Here is a 17,696-nt window from a genome sequence, read left to right as displayed (position 1 = left end):
ACAAGCCACAGCCATGGGTGAGGGGGGCTTCCTGCCCTCAACCTGCCCACCCCGACCTGGGGTAGGGACAAGCCCAGTGCCCCGGCCCCGGGGGCTTGGCCTGTTGAGTCCCTGGTCAGCACCGCCCGTGGGTTGGCCTCCCTCCTCCTCGCCCCACTCCCCACCGGCCACTACAGGGGCTCCCTGGCTGCAGCCGCATCCCCAGTGCCTCCCCAGCACTTGCCACCAGAGGGAGCTCCAGGGCACAGGTCAGACCCTGTCACCCAAGACATTCTCCAGCCTGCGGACCTGGCAGATGGACGCTTTCAGCCTGGCCAGTCCTCTGAAGTCTGTTCCCTACCCTTCCCCAACCTTGGCCTGTTTCTGGTTTTTGTTTTGAGACAGGATCTCATTCTGTTGCCCAGGCTGGAGTGCCATGGTGTGATCACGGTTCACTGAAGCTTCAACCTCCTGGGCTCAAGCCATCCTCTCACCTCAGTATCCCAAGTAGGTGGGACCACAGGCGTGACCCACCACGTCCTGCTAATTCTTGTATTTTGGGTAGAGATGAGGTTTCACTACACTGCCCAGGCTGGTCTTGAATTCTTGGGCTCATCGCCTTGGCCTTTTGGGGGCCACGGAAGGCTCTCTGTTAAGGGGCCGTTTGGTGGAGGCTGTAGGAACTGGAGGAGCCAGCGGGCAGCCTGGCACAGGGAGAGCTCTCAGATGGAGGGTGAGCAAAAGCCCCGAGGTCAGGAGACAGGATCCCCGGTGGGGAACAAGCAGCCCCATGGCTGTGGGGGCGACATGTCAGGGAGGGCAGACACAGGTTCTGTGGCCCTGCACGGAGGTGACCCACGAGGCACTGGTCAGACCTTTATTGTCCACCGCCCTCCCTCCCTAAACCCAGAACAAGCTGGTTTGCTCCCCGTGGTCTCCTGGGCCCCGCCCCAGCCTACCACAGGGACCTTAGAACTGTGGATGTGCCAGGGACCCGTGCCTCTGCTACAGAGGAAGTTTGGGGTCCCAGGTTTGGCCCCCACAAACTGCAGCCTGGGGTGTCCCCAGCCCCAAGGGCCCTGCCTTTTACCCTCTTCCAGCGAGGCCTTGACCCACCCAAGATCTGTTCAGGGTGGAGAGGGTCCTCCTCAGCCTTTCCCCTCCCGTCTGCCGCAGTGGGCACCCGTTACCTCCCTCCTGCCCTCACCTCCTCTGCCTGCTCCAGTGCCTACCTGCACCCCCCACCCCTGCTTCCTGACCTCTGTCCCCAGCCTCCTGTTAGCCCGCTGCTTGCCAGTAAGGGCCGGATGCCTGGTGGTTTGATTTCGACACCCAGCCCTTCCACCCACACCCACCTCCCCCGGCCAGCAGAGCTCAGGCCTGAAACCATCCCTCAAGGTCCTCATAGACCTGGTTGCGGGGCAGGTGCGGGTAGCGGTCACAGATGGCACAGAAGCGCTCCCGCCAGTCGGTGAAGAGTCGCACGCGCAGCCTGTCACGCCAGGCAAAGAAGCGTCGGTATCGGCTCTCATTCATGCCCGTGAGGAAAGCCGCCAGCTCTTGGGCTGAGCCAAAGTCATCCACATGTACGAAGGCGTCGGCCGGTGCGAAGGCCTCGTAGGTGGCCCGTGGGGGCCCCAGCACCACCGGCACAGTGCCAGCCACAAGTGCATTGCGCCAGAATTTCTCTGTAATGTAGTCACGGTGCTGAGAGTTCTCAAAGGACAGGTAGAAGCGGTACCGGGCCACGGTGGGCACCAGGCAGCTGGTGCACAGCGGCCGTCCATTGGCACGGCCAAAGACGTCCACCCGCAGGTGAGGCGCCAGCTGCTGGTACAGCCTGGCACGCAGCTGCCGCTCCTGGAAGTTGCTGACCACCCAGGCGGCCACCCTGCTCTTGGTTGGCAGTGGTGGCAAGGGCCCCGAGTGGGGCTCCAGGCGGCCATAGGGCACAAAGATGTCCGAGTCACGCCGGTAGCTCAGCACCCAGTTGAAGATGCCTCGGAGGCGGCTGAGGCCGTGGGTGTGGCTAGGTGACTCCATGGAGGCCCACACCCAGGGCTGTCCTTGTGGCCGCTGGGCCAGGGGCAGGTGGGACCGCCGGGTCTGCAGCTCGCGGTGGTGGAAGACCACGGCGTCGGCGCTGGCCAGCAGGCTTCGGTTGGCACTCAGGTGGCAGCGGGTGATGCCGTAGCGGGTGCAGGTGTCGCCCGGCAGCTCTGGGGGCTGGTCAGTGAAGGGCCAGTGCCAGACAAGGATGGTGATTGTGGGCTGGGGTGCCGGGGTACCCCGAGGGGCTGACCCCAGCAGCCACAGGAGCCAGAAGGCAGCGAGCAGAGCCACCCCGGCCAGGCCCCCCAAGCCCCGCAGCCTCCGGGTGGGGCCGTGCCCTGCAGCAGCACAAGGGAGGGGAGGCTCTGTCACTTGGGCTCAGGGACACCCAACAGCCCCACTCAGCGTCACCCCCATCCTCCCCTCCCAGACTGCCTAGCTCTCCCCAGCCCGGGCTTTCCCCAGGGCCAGACACTCACCAGCATTATTCATCCACGGTCTCCCAGAATCAGTCAGCTAAGACACCCGAGATTCTCAAATCACAGCAGCCGCCAGAGATGCCCTGAAATCACAGCTGCGCCCTGGCTCAGCCCCGCCTGGAACTGTGCTCCTTTTATCTCTGCCCAAGGTGAGGGAACTCAGGGGACCTTCCTGCTCCTGCCCCGCCCCTGCCCCCACAACCTTTGGCATCAACCACTGTCCCCACCCCCATCTCGGGGACTTGCTAGTCCTGGGGCTGCTGGGAGGGGTACAGCCACAAGAGGGGTGCCAAGCCAGGCCAATACGACGCCCCCCCAGCCCACCCCACTGGTCTCCAGAGAGGCCCAGAGATGTCCAGCTGGGCAGGCAGAGGATGGGGAGGCACAGGCAGGCTTGGCCTAGGGCAGGGAAGGCCCAGGTGCGGGCACCCTGAGCGGAGATGGCCCCCCAGCCCCCACCCAGCTACCCAGGCCTGGGCGCTGCAGACAGCGAGCACACTTCCCCAGAGGGCCAGATGGCTCCTCCCACCGCAGGATCACCCACTTCCCCCAGCTCACCACCAGCTGGGCCCTGGTCTCCCAGGAGAATCTTACACAATGCAGATGTGCTGTGCTCAGCTCTTCGCCAGAGGCTACGGCTCCCAATTGGGCCACCCCACCCCACTCTGCCACCTCTGCCATCTAGGAACCCAGACGCCCGGAGAGGAGGTCTGTCCTGGGGCCCTTAGCCTTCTCACAGGAGCCCAGCGCGTGCCTGCAAGGGCCTGGTCCCAGAGTGAACTGTGGATGGAGGCTGCTTTCTCCTTTTCCCTGTCCAGATCCATGCCCATAGACGCCTCTGACTATAGGCTAGGCCCGGGGTCCCTTCCTCCAGGCTGCAGCAGAGGGGCTTTCCAGGCTGGAAAGGAAAGGAGTCCTTTTGTCCCTGACGCAAGCAGGCTGGGGGCTGGCACCCGCTCCAGGAAGAGGACAGGACCCAGCTTGAAGAGTCCCTGCTTCCTCTAGCCAGGGCCTGGAGCCTCGGGGCCAGGTTCCTTCTACACCAGCCCATGTTGGGCGTCAGCCAGGCTGGGATGGCCCTGCAGGGTCACCCTGACCCCCAGCCAACACCCCGCTCTCAGCCACAGTGGCAGGCTCCATCAGCTTCACCCCAACCAGATGGCCGCTCTGCTGCAAAGGACCTTGGGTGGTCCCAGGCACGGACAGACCCAGCCCTCATGCCCAATGTGATGTCCTGGAGATCTCAGTGCAGGTCAGGCTTGGTTTGTTTGTTTGTTTGTTTGTTTGTTTGTTTTCTGAGAAGGAGTCTTGCACTATCGCCCAGGCTGCAATCCCAGCCCTTTGGGAGTCAGGATCAAGTGGTGTGATCTCGGCTCACTGCAACCTCCACCTCCCGGGTCCAAGCGATTCTCCTGTCTCAGCCTCCCGAGTAGCTGAGATTACAGGCGCCGCCACCACGCCCAGCTAATTTTTGTATTTTTAGTAGCGATGGGGTTTTCCCATGTTGGCCAGGCTGGTCTTGAACTCCTGACTTCAGATGATCCACAAGCCTCGGCCTCCCAAAGTGCTTCGATTCCAGGCGTGAGCCAACGTGCCCAGCCAAGTTTGCTTTTTTGTGTGTGGGTTTTGTTTCTTGGTTTTTGTTTTTTTTTGAGACAGGGTCTTGCTCTGTTGCCCAGACTGGAGTGCAGTGGTGCAGTCACGGTTCACTGCTGCCTCAATCTCCTGGGTTCAAGCAATGCTCCCACCTCAGCCTCCCAAGTAGCTGGGTCTATGGGTGTGCATCACCATGCCTGGTTAATTTTTTAAAATTTTTTGTAGAGACAGAGTCTTGCTATGTTGTCCAGGCTGGTTTCAAACTCCTGGGCTCAAGCAATCCTCCCACCTCGGCCTCCCAGAACGCTGGGATTCCAGGAATGAGGACACGTCTGTCCTGTCAGGTCCTTTGAGGGCTCAGATCGTGTGTCCTGGGAGGAATGGCAACCATGAACTGTTGTCCAGGCCTTTACCCCTCCGAGGGGCCTGCCTCCCACCACCCCGTCCCTGTCCTGTTGTACTCTAGGGCCCCAGGGGCTGCTGGCCTCTCCCCGGCCCCACAGTGAGTACGAGGCTGCCTTGGGAGGGGAACCAGGCAGCTGGAGACTGAAGTGGGAGGATCCCACTGTGGGGACAGAGGCAAGACTGGGACAGGGTGGTAGTCAGAGGCCCCCACCCCTGTGGCCCAGTGTAGCCTCCGAGCTGAGCTGTGCTGCGGAACTTGTGCAACGGCTAGAGGGAGGAAGGCTGGAGGGAGGGGGGCTGGAGGGAGGGGGACTGGAGGAAGGGGGTTTGGAGGGAGGGGGCCTTGGAGGGAGGGGGCTGGAAGGAGGGGGGCTGGAGGGAGGAACTTGGAGGGAGGGGGCTTGAAGGGGGGGCTGGAGGGAGGAGAGCTGGAGGGAGGGGCTTTGGAGGCAGGAGGGATTGAAGGGAGGGAGGCTGGAGGGAGGGGGGCTGGAGGAAGGGGGTTTGGAGGGAGGGGGGCTGGAGGGAGGGGGCTTGGAGGGAGGGGGGCTTGGAGAGAGGGGGACTTTCAGGGAGGGAGGTTGGGGGGGCTGGAGGGAGGGGGCTTGAAGGGTGGGGGGCTTGAAGGGAGGGGGCTGGAGGGAGGGGAGCTTGGAGGGAGGGGGGCTTGAAGGGAGGGGTTCCTGTGGGTGTCATGGGAAACTGTCAGCACCTGAGCTGCTTGGTTTAGGGGCTGGCACCAGAGTGGGCAGCCGCCTCCCGCCCCTCCCTTCCAGCCCCCCATGTTTTGGGTGATGACCACAGTGGCACCTGGGCCTTTAATCCCACCCCAGCATACTTTTCTGGCAGGGAGCCCCCGGGGAGCCACACCTTGGCTTCAGCCTCATGCCACCCCACCTCTTCTCCCTGCAACGGGCACCCGGTGGCAGCTCCTGCAGGAAGGAGGCTGTCCTGCCACACCTGCGGGTGACCCGGCCTCTGGCTGCCAGAGCCCGCCATCCTTCCTGTTTGTGCTGCCAGGCTGGCAGGGTCCCTCGCCACCGACCTCAGCCGCAGCCAGTCTGCTCCCTTCCTGGGTGGATTTGCAGGAGCCTCCCCCACCCTCTGCCCCTAGCTTGCTCCTCCTTGAGGACCCTGGGCCGGGTGGCTGCCATGGGGCCCAGCTGTGCGTGGGAACCTGCGAGCTGGCAAACGGGGCTCGGGGGTTTTGCCCAGAAATGGGTCAGAACGAAAGCCTCTCAGAGGAAAGAAAAGGGCATGAGTCAAAGAGAAAGTTGGGGGGGTAGGGGCTCCTCCTCATCTCACCCCACCCAGGCCTCCTGACTCCCTGGGTTTGTGTGGACCCAGGCAGGCAGCCAACCCCAGCTCCGTGGTCTGTGGGCATCGTGATGATCAGGACACAAGCTCTTCCCAGCTGAGCCTTCACTGTGGGCCAGCTTCCCAGTAGATGACCACGGAAGAGGCCTCAACCCAGTGGGCCCCACTCCAGACCAAGAGCAGACCACTGGCCAGTGCCCCCCGCAGACAGCGGCACCTAGGGCAGCAGCAAGGTGAGGGGCACCCAGCCTCAGCCCGAGGGGCGCCTCAGAGAGCGGACTGAGCCTGGCTGTCTCCCTGATCCCTCACCTGCTTCACCGGGTTGGCTTGAGCGAGGCAGTCCAGATGCGTGTCTCGAGCGCCCCCTGGTGGTGTACTGCAAAGCTACATGGCCCCGGCGAGAAGGGAGCCGGCCCTTCATCCTCAGTAACAAGGTAGAACCGGGGGCTGGAGACACCCTCTGACCCCGCCTTTGGAAAGGTAGGTGGGTACACGGAGCCTGGCAGGTGGCCAAGGGGACCCCCAAGTGGAGGGACTGGTCGAGGAGCAGCACGGGGTGGTGCAGCGGGTGAGCCCAGCACCTCCCCTCCCACTTTCGTCCCATCGAGCCCCAGGACGTTGGGGGGATCACGTCTGTGTCCTTGTTCTCCCCCAGGTGGAGCTGCTGGGTGGGGCTCTGGTCCTCCAGGGACCCACTCTGCACCCCAAGTTTTGCCCTGACCCGCTCCTCTGTGTTGTGTGGCTGTAGGGGAGGGCTGCAGCCAGGGACTCTGCACCTGGGGCCGGCCCACCCAGCCTCCCAGAGCCAGAAGCTGGGGAGGTCCTCGCTTCCTAGGGTGTCGGCTCGGGGATCACATGCCCCACATTCTGGGCCAAGCATGGTCCTGCCCCAGCATCTTGCTGGGTTGGGGGCATCTCCGCATAGATGAGTGCCACCCCAGGTTCTCTGCCGGGGTCTGGGCATGTCACCCTTGGGTATCTGTGCTCAGGAGGTCACCAGGTGTGGGCAGGGCACCAAGTGGGGAGGTAGCTGAGGCTGGAAGACACACATCAGTGCCCCGCTGGGCTTTCTCAAGTGGGAACTGCAGAGGGGGCTGGGCTGCCGGGCCAGGGTTAGCAGGCTCAGGCGGGCTCAGGGCTCAGAGTCAAGCCAGAAACCACGGTGAAGTCTGCCTCTTGCTGCCACCAGGGCCCTGGGACAGGGATAGCAACAGCAGAAGGTAAAGTGGAAAGGAAGTAATGGGACCCCAGGCAAGGCTGAGCCAGGTCCCAAGCCCAGGATTGGGGTCTCCAGAGTCCCTGGGGGTCCCCACATGGCAGCTCACCCACAGCCTGGGGCCTATGGGAGCAAGGGGGCTCCTGATGGCTGGGGGCAGGAGCTTGGACAAAGTTGAAGGCCGTCTGTCTGAATTGGCCGGGGGCCAACGAAAGCCAAAAAGCTGGCGTGGCGGCTTATGCCTGTAATCCCACTTTGGGAGGCCAAGGCAGGTGGATCACCTGAGGTCAGGAGTTCGAGACCAGCTGGCCAACATAGTGAAACCCCGTCTCCACTAAAAATACAGCAATTAGCCAGGTGTGGTGGCGTGCACCTGTAATCCCAGCTACTCAGGAGGCTGAGGCAGGAGAATCGCTTGAACCTGGGAGATGGAGATTGCAGATAGCCAACATCGTATCACTGCACTCCAGCCTGGGTGACAGAGTGAGAGTCTGTCTCAAAAAAAAAAAAGGCCGGGCGCGGTGGCTCAAGCCTGTAATCCCAGCACTTTGGGAGGCCGAGACGGGCGGATCATGAAGTCACAAGCTCAAGACCATCCTGGCTAACTCGGTGAAACCCCGTCTCTACTAAAAAATACAAAAAACTAGCCAGGCGAGGTGGCGGGCGCCTGTCGTCCCAGCTACTCAGGAGGCTGAGGCAGGAGAATGGCGTGAACCCGGGAGGCGGAGCTTGCAGTGAGCTGAGATCCGGCCACTGCACTCCAGCCTGGGCGACAGAGCGAGACTCCGTCTCAAAAAAAAAAAAAAAAAAAAAAATCCAAAAAGGCGAGTGGGCAGCAGGGTGCTGGGCTGCATGGGGGCCTGTGCCGCAACCGGAGGACCCCAGCCCCCTGCCAATCCTTCCCCAGCTCAGGCCCACCGGTTCCCTTCTCATGCAGCTGCTCTGGGAGGAAGTCCCTCCTTGCCAATCCCTGAGAGAATGGGCAGCAGGGACCATGGGGACAGGTTGGGGACCCCAAGAAGAGGAACACACTAGGAGGCTGCTCTGGGGACCCTGGGTCAGGCCAGCAGGACAGGTGAGTGTTGTGACCTGAGGGACTGACTGTGGAGTTCCAGGGGAGCCTCCTAGCCAGTGACACACTGGCCTGGGCCAGACACTGCCCTGTGCCCTTGAGTGACGCCCGGGCCTCTCTGCACCTGCCTGCTTTACCTGTGGCTAATGGTTTAGAGTGAAGGACGGTGGGCATGGGCGTGGGCGTGCCGCGTGGGCTCAGCGTTCACCCTGCCCCATGCACGCACCCATCACACCAGGGCCCACACACAGGCTCCCATCACACCCTGCCCATCACAGCAGTGCCCAGAGGGCCACGGAGGCTTCCAGCTGAGGGCCAGCCCAAGGTCACAGTCAAGGAGTGAGAGGTGAGGGTCAAGGGGGCTTCCAGGTCTGGGTGGGCTCTAGCCCCCAAAACACGTTGCTTAGGTCAAGCCAGTCTCCCCCAGCAGAGGTGAGCAATTTTCCCCCAGTCTGCCGGGCCCACCCTTTCTCCAGGGACTGTGCCCAGTGGGTCTTATCTTCGCCATGCCAGGTGTGATGGTTAATACTGTCAACTTGATTGGATTGAAGGACACAAAGTATTGATCCTGGGTGTGTCTGTGAGGGTGTTGCCAAAAGAGATTAACATTTGAGTCAGTGGCTGCAGAGGGCAGAGCCACCCTTCATCTGGTGGGCACAACCCAATCAGCTGCCAGTGAATATAAAGGAGAGAAACGTGAAAAGGAGACGATGGGCCTCGCCTCCCAGCCTGCATCTTTCTCCCATGCTGGACGCTTCCTGCCCTCAAACATCGGACTCCAAGTTCAGCTTTGAGACTCAGGCTGGCTCTCCTTGCTCTGCAGCTTGCAGACGGCCTACTGTGGGACCTTGTGATCATGTAAGTTAATACTTAATAAACTCCCCTTTATATATATATATATATATATATATATATATATATATATATATATATATATATATATTTATTTATATATATATATATATATTTCTTTTTTCTTTTTTTTTTTAACACAGAGTCTTGCTGTCTCCAGGCTGGAGCGCGGTGGTGCAATCTCAGCTTACTGCAACCTCCGCCTCTTGGGTTCAAGCAATTCTCTTGCCTTAGCCTCCAGACAGTTGGGACTACAGGCGCCTGCCGCCACGCCCGGCTAATTTTTTGTAGTTTAGTAGAGACGGGGTTTTACTGTGTTGCCCAGGCTGGTCTCAAACTCCTGAGCTCAGGCAATCTGCCTGCCTCAGCCTCCCAAAGTGCTGGGATTACAGGCGTGAGCCACCGTGCTTGGCCCCCCTCCATATATATATCTCCTATTAGTTCTGTTTCTCTAAGAGGACTCTGACTGGCCAGGTGCGGTGGCTCACGCCTGTAATCCCAGCACTTTGGGAGGCCAAGGTGGGCAAATCACCTGAGGTTGAGAATTCGAGACCAGCCTGGCCAACATGGAGAAAACTTGTTTCTACTAAAAATACAAAATAAGTTGGGTGTGGTGGCACATGCTTATAATCCCAGCTACTTGGGAGGCTGAGGCAGGAGAATCCCTTGAACCTGGGAGGCAGAGGTTGCGGTGAGCCAAGATCGTGCCATTGCACTCCAGCTTGGGCAGTAAGAGCGAACCTCCGTCTCAAAAATAAATAAATAAATAAGAGAACCCTGACTAATAATAAGAACATACCAGGGCTGTCTAGGCGCCTGGGCCTCCAGACTCCTAATAACCACTGAGGCGCTTCTGAACCCAGTCCTCCTACATCCCCAGCGTCAGTGGGACACAGAGTTTCAGCCCCTGCACCCTGACCTGGTACTGGCCTGATCTGGGCACTTTTGACCACATGGTCCCCCACCCTCCCTTGGGGCCACTTTGCTCCAAATTTAGGAGGGGCCAAGTCTCAGCTCCAGGTGTCCAGGCCTCTCCCATCACACCCCTCACCTGGCCCCATGAGTCCACCTGGCTGTGCATAGCTGGTGTCACACAAGTACCTCTGCCTGCCATCCCCTCTCCGCGTGCTGCAGGGCCTGACGTCCGCGGTCCCCATGAGAAACCCAGACTCAATGTCTGCATCATTTTCCTTCTGCCTGGAGGTGATGGGCACCCACATCCAGGTGTGTGTGGACTGTCCCCTGCTCCAGCCCTCTTTATCACACAGGATGGGGTCTTTCGGACCGTAGAACCAACTCTGGGCTGGCCCAGCCCTATGCTGCACCCTTCCCCTCTCCCACCTGAGTAGAAGGGTCTGCAGGGGTGAGGCCTGGCTGAGGAGGGTGGGGATGATCCTGTGGCCTCTCCCCCAGCTCCACGGGACAGGAAGGTCCTCCTAATGAGGGGACAGAAAGGCCTCCACCCTCTGGGGGTGCAAGAGCAGACGCCAGGGCCCCCACTCAAAGGTCCATCTACCAGGGCCCCACATGGTGGATGGAGACGGCGGAAGATTAACACAAGCTGGCAACACAGGCAGAAGCCGCAGGTCTGAAATGGACTTTAATTGGCTTTTGTCTCTAGAATTCCCCACCCATTCCTGCGCTCCACGGTTCTCCCTGCCCCTCCAGTTTGGGGGTCCAAACCGAACAGGAGAGGTGCAGGGGACCAGGAGGTCTCCTGGCACAAATGTTTGGGGGTCTCCCTGGCAAGGGATCCCAGGGCCTGAAGCCCAAGGCCCAGTCACAAGCACACAGCATCAAAACATGTTTTTAGTGGGAAGCTCCGGGCCCTGCCCCTCCCCGGGGGTCTCGAGGTCAGGGAGCAGGTGGGCGTCTGTCTGCCTCCAGGTCATGGCAGCGCAGGCGGTGAGCCGGGGGCCGGCAGGGGCGCGGACAGTGCGGCGTGGTCGAATAGAGGGTTGCGCACCTCCATTTCCCCGGTCTGCGAACGTGGGTGTCAGGCCGGGCAGTGGGTGGACTGGGGGCATGCTTGCTGGGAGGAAACCCCAGGAGATGGTATGCCCCTCCCTATACCCTGAGGCACTCACTGGGGCCAGGCCCGGGCACTCGTACACCGTGAAGTCTCCGTCCTCATTCTCCTCATCCGAGGAGGCCGTGTCCAGCTCCTTGGGTGGCTCTTTATGCCTGGGTGGGGGGGGATCGCTGGGTCCTCCCCACACCCTCGAGGTGCCAGTGGCCCAGTCTGGAAGTGGGCACTCAGCCCACCTCAGCCCTGGGGTGGCAGGGGAGCAGAGCCCAGGGTGAAGTTGGCCAGGGGAGGTGAGGGTGCAGGGCGGCAGGGGAGGTGAAGGTGAGGGTGCAGGTGAGGGTGGCAGGGCCCAGGGTAAAGTTGACCAAGGGAGGAGGAGGTGGGGATGGGAGGTGGGTGGGAGGGGGTGGCGGGGCCGGGGCAGCCACTCACCGCTCTAGGCACAGCATCTGCTGCCGCTGGTGCTGGTAGTGGTACATCTCCGCGCTGTGTGCCAGCCGCTGGTCCCCAGGCTGTGGGAAGGAGTAGGGGAGGGGGTGAGGGTCAGGTGGCGGTCAGAGTTGGACGGGAGCCTCAGGGCCGAAGAGGGCCACACACCGAGATCCGGGGCGCTGCAGGTGAGCCAGGGGACTTTGCAGCGGTGTAGTCAGTCTTCTGGGTCAGGCGGATCTCACGCTGCAGCCTGTGGGGAGTGAGGCCTGAGACCTCTGAGCATGTGGTGCCCTCCCTGCCCTGCCCGCGGCCGCTGGCTCACCTGCACCAGCAGAGAGAGGCTACGGAGAGGGCAGCCACGCCGGCCACACAGAATGCCAGGATCAGCACTGCAGAAGGGGGCGTGTGAGGGCGGCCTCTGCGGGGGGCCCTGCCGCCCCTGCCCACCCCCGACCAAGACCTACCGAGGGCGAGGCCGTCGCCGTGCCCTCCCCGGGGCTCCAGGGGCGACATGTGCACCGGCTCGGATGACACAGGGGAGCCCAGGGAGGTGTGGGGCGTGGGCATGGGGGTTCCTGGAGTGGAGGGGAGGCCCAGCTCCAGTCCTTGTCCCCGTGCTGAGAAGCCCAGGGTGGCTGTAAGAGAGGACAGGTTAGAGCGAGAGCACTGGGCTCCGGACAAGGCCATGGGGCAGGGGAATCGGGGGTCTCACCAGGCTCTGGGAGCCGCTGTCGGGCCTTGGGCAGGGGCGGAGTTGAGTGTCCAGACTCCTTCCGGGCAAGCTCCTGGGCCAGGAAGTCAATCTCATCTTCCAGTCTGGGCTGGGGCCGGCCCCCACCTGGGGAGGGTGAGGGACCATCAGGTGGAGGGACCCCATCCAGGAAGTAGCCCCAGGCCCGGCCTCCCTGTTCCTGGCAGGTTCCTCCCAGGCGCCTGAGGACTGGAACACGCCTGGGGGCCCTCTCCCTCCCGGATTGCCATGGTGACAGTGTGGGCGCTTCCTGTGAGGGGCAGTGCTTCCCGGAAAGTGGGGGCAGGGCAAGGGGGAGGAGGTGCTAGGGAAATGTCCAAAGACCGGGCAGGGGGAGGAAGGAGTGGGATCTCTCGCCCCAACCCATGTCCATAAAGGGCTGGCCAGCACAGCCCCTTCTGCTTCCCCACCTCCAAGCACCTTCTCAGGCAGAGGGGCAGTGACTCCCCAAGGAGTGCGGGAAAGCCGAAGGAAGTCAAGCATCCGGGTCCCCTCCCCAGGTCGTCAGGAGAACAGGGGCAGCCGTCAGGGGTGGGGCTGGTGGCAGGGCCCCAGTGGTACCCACTGTGGGCTGCACAGTCCAGGCAGACGCTCCCCGGTAGGCAGGCGATGAGCCCACACAGACCCTTACAGCCGCTTCTCAGTGCCCCTCTCAACACCCTCTCCGGGAAGCCGCTGCTGCTCCCACCCCCAGCACCTCTGAGCAAAGCCCTCACCATACCTACAGTCACTCAGTGACTGACCATCCCGACAGATGCGGCTCAGGCTGGCAGGTGGGTCACACCCAGCACCCAGCCGTGCCAGCACGCGTAAACATGTGCCAACGGGTGGACAGGACAGTGAGTGGCGGAAAAGAGCAAGCTGCCTGCGGACGGGGAAGTGGGGGCCTGGAGGGCTTCTGGGCAGACCCTGCAGAGCCCAGGCCCGGGGAGAATGGACCCCTCCTCTCCCGTGGCCACTCCAGCATTTCCTATTGTACAGCCCTTCCCCTAGGAGGGCCTGAGTGCCCCAGACCTGGGTCCAGCTCCATTTGGAAAGGATGGGAAGCTTCGTGGAGAGTGAAGGAGGATCTCCCAGGCCTTGGACCCAACACCCCACAAGGTCCAGGGGTGCTGGGACCACCTGGCACAGGCCTGGGCATCGAGAATTCTTTTTTTTTTTTTTTTTTTTTTGAGACACAGTCTCGCTGTGTCGCCCAGGCTGGAGTACAGTGGTGCAATCTCGGCTCACTGCAACCTCTGCCTCCCAGGTTCAAGCGATTCTCCTGCCTCAGCCTCCCGAGTAGCTGGGATTACAGGCATGCGCCACTACACCCGGCTATTTTGTATTTTTGGTAGAGACAGGGTTTCACCTTGTTGGCCAAGCTGGTTTTGAACTCCTGACCTCAAGAAATCCACCTGCCTGGGCCTCCCACAGTGCTGGGATTACAGGCGTGAGCCACCGTGCCCGGCCGGCCGCTTCTTACAGGGAGAGGTTCACGCAGGGACATCCCCCCATCGACTTCCCCCTTTGCCCTCGTACCCGGAGGCCGGCGCATCCTGGGCACACAGAGCCCTTGCTGGTCCTCCTGGAAGGGTTGAAGGCAGGGCCCACAGGCATGTGCACCAGGGGGACACCGTGACCGCCTCTTCAGGGCACAGTCCAGGCTCCCGGGACAGGCGGCTGCATCTGGGAAGGAAGCAGAAGGCAGGGCCGGCTCACGGCCCCGCAGGGCTCGGCCCCTGCACATGGCAGCGATGACACCCCCAGAGCTGGCCGGGAGCTGGCCAGGCTTGGTTCTGGCCATTGTTCTGGACAGGCCCTTCCTCCCTGCCGCAGGGGCTCAGAATCAGGAAGCAAACAGTCCTAGAACTTCTCAGAACTACCCTGCCCCTCCCCCTCCCCGGGTCCACTTCCAGGCCTGATAGAGCCCTCAACTCAGAAGCTGAGCCTCACTGTCCAGGCAGTGCTGAGTTCTCTTGGGCAGGGCCATGCAGCCCCACAAGCCCAGTCTCCAGCCTCAACATGCCCCACAGCGAGCCAGGAACCCCATCCAGATTGGAAGTCCCAGAGGGAAGGGCCCAGGTCTGTCTCTGGGGAGCAGCAAACGATGCTGCCAGAGGCCTCTCCTTCCCGTGCGGCTCTGCCTTGAACCCGGCACTGAACAAATGCGCAGCCTGGAAGAAGGGACGCGGCTCCTCCAGCCTCTGGCTTGTCCCCCAGGCACCAAGGAGACCTAAAATGGAGTCTGCTGGCCTCACTGACCTCAGACACAGAACACAGGCAGGTCACTCCCAAAGCCACACCACCAGGGGCTGCAGTCAGGGGCCAGGTGGCACCCGAGGGCCTCAGGAGGCCAAGGCTGGCAGTGCTGGGGACGGCAGGCCAGACACTAGTTCCTGACCACACTTTCATCTCGCTGATGAGGGGCCCAGGCCACGGTACCAGCTGACACATGTGGCTAATCAGTCTTATCCTGGTGCTGGAGAACTGGGCGAGAGAGCAATAGCCCTCTGCTTCAGTTTCCCCTCTGGGATGCAGAAGCTGAGTTGTCTCAAAGCTAAAGAATGTCCCCAGTCACGGCGAGCCAGTGGAGCCAGGGGAACCCCAGCAGGGCCATCAACCCTGCTTGGGGAGTCTGCGGTGGGACCTCGGGCTAACCAGGACTCTTCCTCTCTGCCCAGCCCCACACTGCACACTGCAGGCGGGCCACTGGGGCCACACGGGGCATCTGTCCTTCTCCAGACCTTGGCTGGCTGGCTTGGTTTCCTTGGTAACCTGACACTCAGGGCCCTCAGGCTGTCGGCTTCCCTTCGAGGCAGTTCCAGCAGCCTCAGCAGCTGCAGTGGCAGGTGGGCACAGGAGCCAATGCCAGGCACTGCCCACCCTCCATGACCTGGGGCAGCAGCCTCAGTATCAGTGGGCCGGGACTTGGGCATGTTAAACATTAAACCTGTGCCCTGGGCCCATCTGCCAGCTTGGCACCTGGCGAGTAAGGCAGTCCCTACCCCTGTGCTGATAACCCACAGTCCACCATGCCAAAGGCAGGGGCCTGAGGTACAAAGCTGGCTCTAGGGTCTGGGTTCCAGGCCCCTCCCAGACCCTTATTCCCCAGCCCAGGAGCCTCCATCCCCCACTTCCTCCTCCTGAGAGGTCTCAGGAACAAGAGCAGCTAGAGAGTGGTTGGCACCCCCCACCACTCAACGTCTGGGCTGCCTGAGGGCCCTCCCTTCCAAGCACTGGGCACTGGGAGTGGGGGGGTTGCCTAGGGAGGGCCCTGCTAGGTCTCCTGGTGAGGCAGACATGAAGCTGCAGAGGCCCATGAACTGAGGACTGGCACCCGCCACCCACCCGGGCTCAGCACAGCAACTGCAGCCCCGTTTCCTGAATAGGTGGCCTCCGCCTTTCCTGGCCGACCACACTCTGACTCTCGGAAGCCTGTCCTGTTCATGCCCACCTCCCATCCAGGGGCACTGTGCCCAGGAGGAAGCCGGCCTCACTCTGGTCTCTTTGAGACCACACATGCAGAACCAGGCTGCCCAGGTCAGCGCCTCAGCTGTGCCACAACCCACTTAACTTCTCCATGCCTCAGTTTCCTTGCCTGTAAAATGGGCTCGCAGTACCTCTTCTGCAGGGCTGCCAGGAGGATTGCACGAATGCAGTCACAGTCTCCCAGTTCAGTCCCCCCAGAAAAAGGTCAGCTTTGCATCCTGGGTTCCTGCAGGGAGCTCTGCTCTCTGGAACCTCAGGACCCATCTGTGCAGCTGGACCCTGGGCTTATCACCCTCCTCCGGAGTCCACCTGCAGCCCTCAGTCCCAAAGAGAATGCCAGTGCCCTCGAGGGCAGGGGCTGCAGGAGGAGGCTCTGAGGCTACAACAGCCTCCCCACATTGAAGCTAGAACAGGACCCCGAGCCGGCGCCATCAAGTGTCCCCGGAACTTCAGTGCCCACCATGGCGCACAAGGCCGGTGCCCAGCGCCACCCAAGGAGTGAGGACAGGCAGAGTAGCACTAGGCCCCGACCCCGGGACGCGCACGGGCAGCGAAGCCGGCGGGCACTCAGGGCCAGCCCGCACCCGCAGGAGCCCCGAACACGGAGACACACAGAGACGCAGGCAGACTCCCAGCGGGCCCGCCCAGAGCCAGATGGCCGCGGCACCGAGGCCTGAGCCAGACGGGTTCCCTGCGGAAGAAGCCAGGAACCTCAGGTTCGCCTCCGGGAACCGGCAGAAACCCCATCCGGCGCGGCCTTTCGAGGCTCCGCGCTGCGCCCTCCCGCCGGACCTGTTTATTCCATCCTGGGCGAGGCGGGGCCGCCGCCACTAGCGGACCAGGCCTGCAGGGCCTGCGGGCCTGGGAAAGACAAGGGCGGCGGCGCCCGGCAACCCGGTCCCCGCCTGGCGATCCCGGCCCCGGGGCGCCCCGCGGCCTGCGCCCAGCGCCCTCGCTCACCCGGGTGGCCGGCGGCGGCTCCACGCAGGGCCGCGCCTAGGACGAGGCCGGAGAGCAGCAGCCGCAGCAGCCGCAGGTGCCGCGGGGAGGGCGGAGGCAGCGGCGTCGCCATCCTTCAACGCCGCCGCCGGGGCAGCATGGCACCGCGAGGCCGGGGGCTCGGCGCGGGCTCCGGGCTCCGCGTCGGGAGCAGCGGAGGCAGCCGGGGAGGACGGAGGGGAAAGAGGAGGCGGAGGCCAAGGAGAAGGAGGAGGAAGAGGAAAGGCACGGGCGGCGGCGCTGACGCTGCAGCAAGGATCCGGGATGGAGGCGCCGGCGAGGCGCGCGCGCGGAGACTGCGCCTGCGCGCTCCACCTGCGGGGGAGGGAGGGCGGCTCCAGGCTGCACCCCCTCCCCCTGCTCCAGTTCTGGTCCCCTCTCCGGGCCGCTCTGTACCTCTCTCGGCCTCAGGGTGTCTCGGCACCTGCGGCCTCCGGGGCCGGTGCAGTTCCCAGAAGTCCGGCTGGGTTTGGGCCGCGGGTGGGTGTCTCCGGGATGCGCTCCCTTCTGGCCTCTTCCCGGTAGGACTCTCAGCCCCTCACCCGCACCCGCGATGGGGCAGAGGACCTGTATGGGCCTAGCCTCTCGAGCGCACAGGGACACAGGAGCGCCGGGCTCACGCAGACAGGTGCTCACAAGCTGAGCAGGTGCGCAGGGAGGCACAGGTGTGCCCACAGAGGCAGGGGCACCCCCACTCGCGGGAAAAGCAAATACAGGAACGCAGAACGGCCCCGGCCCCGACTGCAGCTTTGGCTGGAGCCGGCGGCCGCGCTCAGTGAGGCCACCAGGTGGCAAGAGTGACCCGGAGCCACTGAGGACTGCAGCTGGGAGCTGTCCAAGGTGTTCACGGTCCCCAGGTGAACCCTTTAGCTCCCCCAGGACAACGAGCATTTTTTTTTTTCTTTGAGACAGAGTCTCTGTCGCCCAGGCTGGAGTGCAGTGGTGCCATTTCGGCCCACTGCAACCTCCACCTCCCGGGTTCAAGTGATTCTCGTGCCTCTGCCTCCCGAGTAGCTGGGATTACAGGCGCGTGCCACCACGCTGGG

The 17,696-nt window shown here is 62.7% G+C and overlaps 2 protein-coding genes across 5 annotated transcripts; both read right to left on the bottom strand.

The window, feature by feature from the left end:
• Positions 1-842: 842 nt before the first annotated feature.
• Positions 843-3,350, bottom strand: FUT7 (fucosyltransferase 7). Of its 3 annotated transcripts, none has more exons than XM_077967067.1 (3): positions 3,105-3,350; positions 2,511-2,650; positions 843-2,369 (listed from the first exon to the last, which is right to left on the bottom strand). In XM_077967067.1, the coding sequence occupies exons 2-3, from the start codon at positions 2,521-2,523 to the stop codon at positions 1,354-1,356; spliced, it is 1,029 nt and encodes a 342-aa protein (XP_077823193.1). In that variant the 5' UTR covers positions 2,524-2,650; positions 3,105-3,350; the 3' UTR covers positions 843-1,353. The 3 variants fall into 3 exon arrangements, with proteins under 3 accessions (XP_077823193.1, XP_077823194.1, XP_014971780.3); XM_077967068.1 differs by having other exon boundaries at positions 843-2,205; positions 3,105-3,236; XM_015116294.3 differs by lacking the exon at positions 3,105-3,350 and having other exon boundaries at positions 2,511-2,671.
• A 7,199-nt stretch (positions 3,351-10,549) lies between these two features.
• Positions 10,550-16,948, bottom strand: NPDC1 (neural proliferation, differentiation and control 1). Of its 2 annotated transcripts, XM_015116293.3 has the most exons (9): positions 16,612-16,948; positions 13,702-13,848; positions 12,142-12,267; positions 11,894-12,064; positions 11,752-11,818; positions 11,595-11,679; positions 11,430-11,509; positions 11,056-11,152; positions 10,550-10,949 (listed from the first exon to the last, which is right to left on the bottom strand). In XM_015116293.3, the coding sequence occupies exons 1-9, from the start codon at positions 16,721-16,723 to the stop codon at positions 10,857-10,859; spliced, it is 978 nt and encodes a 325-aa protein (XP_014971779.1). In that variant the 5' UTR covers positions 16,724-16,948; the 3' UTR covers positions 10,550-10,856. The 2 variants fall into 2 exon arrangements, with proteins under 2 accessions (XP_014971779.1, XP_077823195.1); XM_077967069.1 differs by lacking the exon at positions 16,612-16,948 and having other exon boundaries at positions 13,702-15,615.
• Between the last annotated feature and the right edge of the window lie 748 nt (positions 16,949-17,696).

Source organism: Macaca mulatta, chromosome 15 (genome assembly GCF_049350105.2).
Source record: "Macaca mulatta isolate MMU2019108-1 chromosome 15, T2T-MMU8v2.0, whole genome shotgun sequence".
NCBI classification, from domain to species: Eukaryota; Metazoa; Chordata; class Mammalia; order Primates; family Cercopithecidae; genus Macaca; species Macaca mulatta.
The sequence above is the reverse complement of the archived record's forward strand: the minus strand, read 5'-3'. Positions and strand labels throughout refer to the sequence as shown.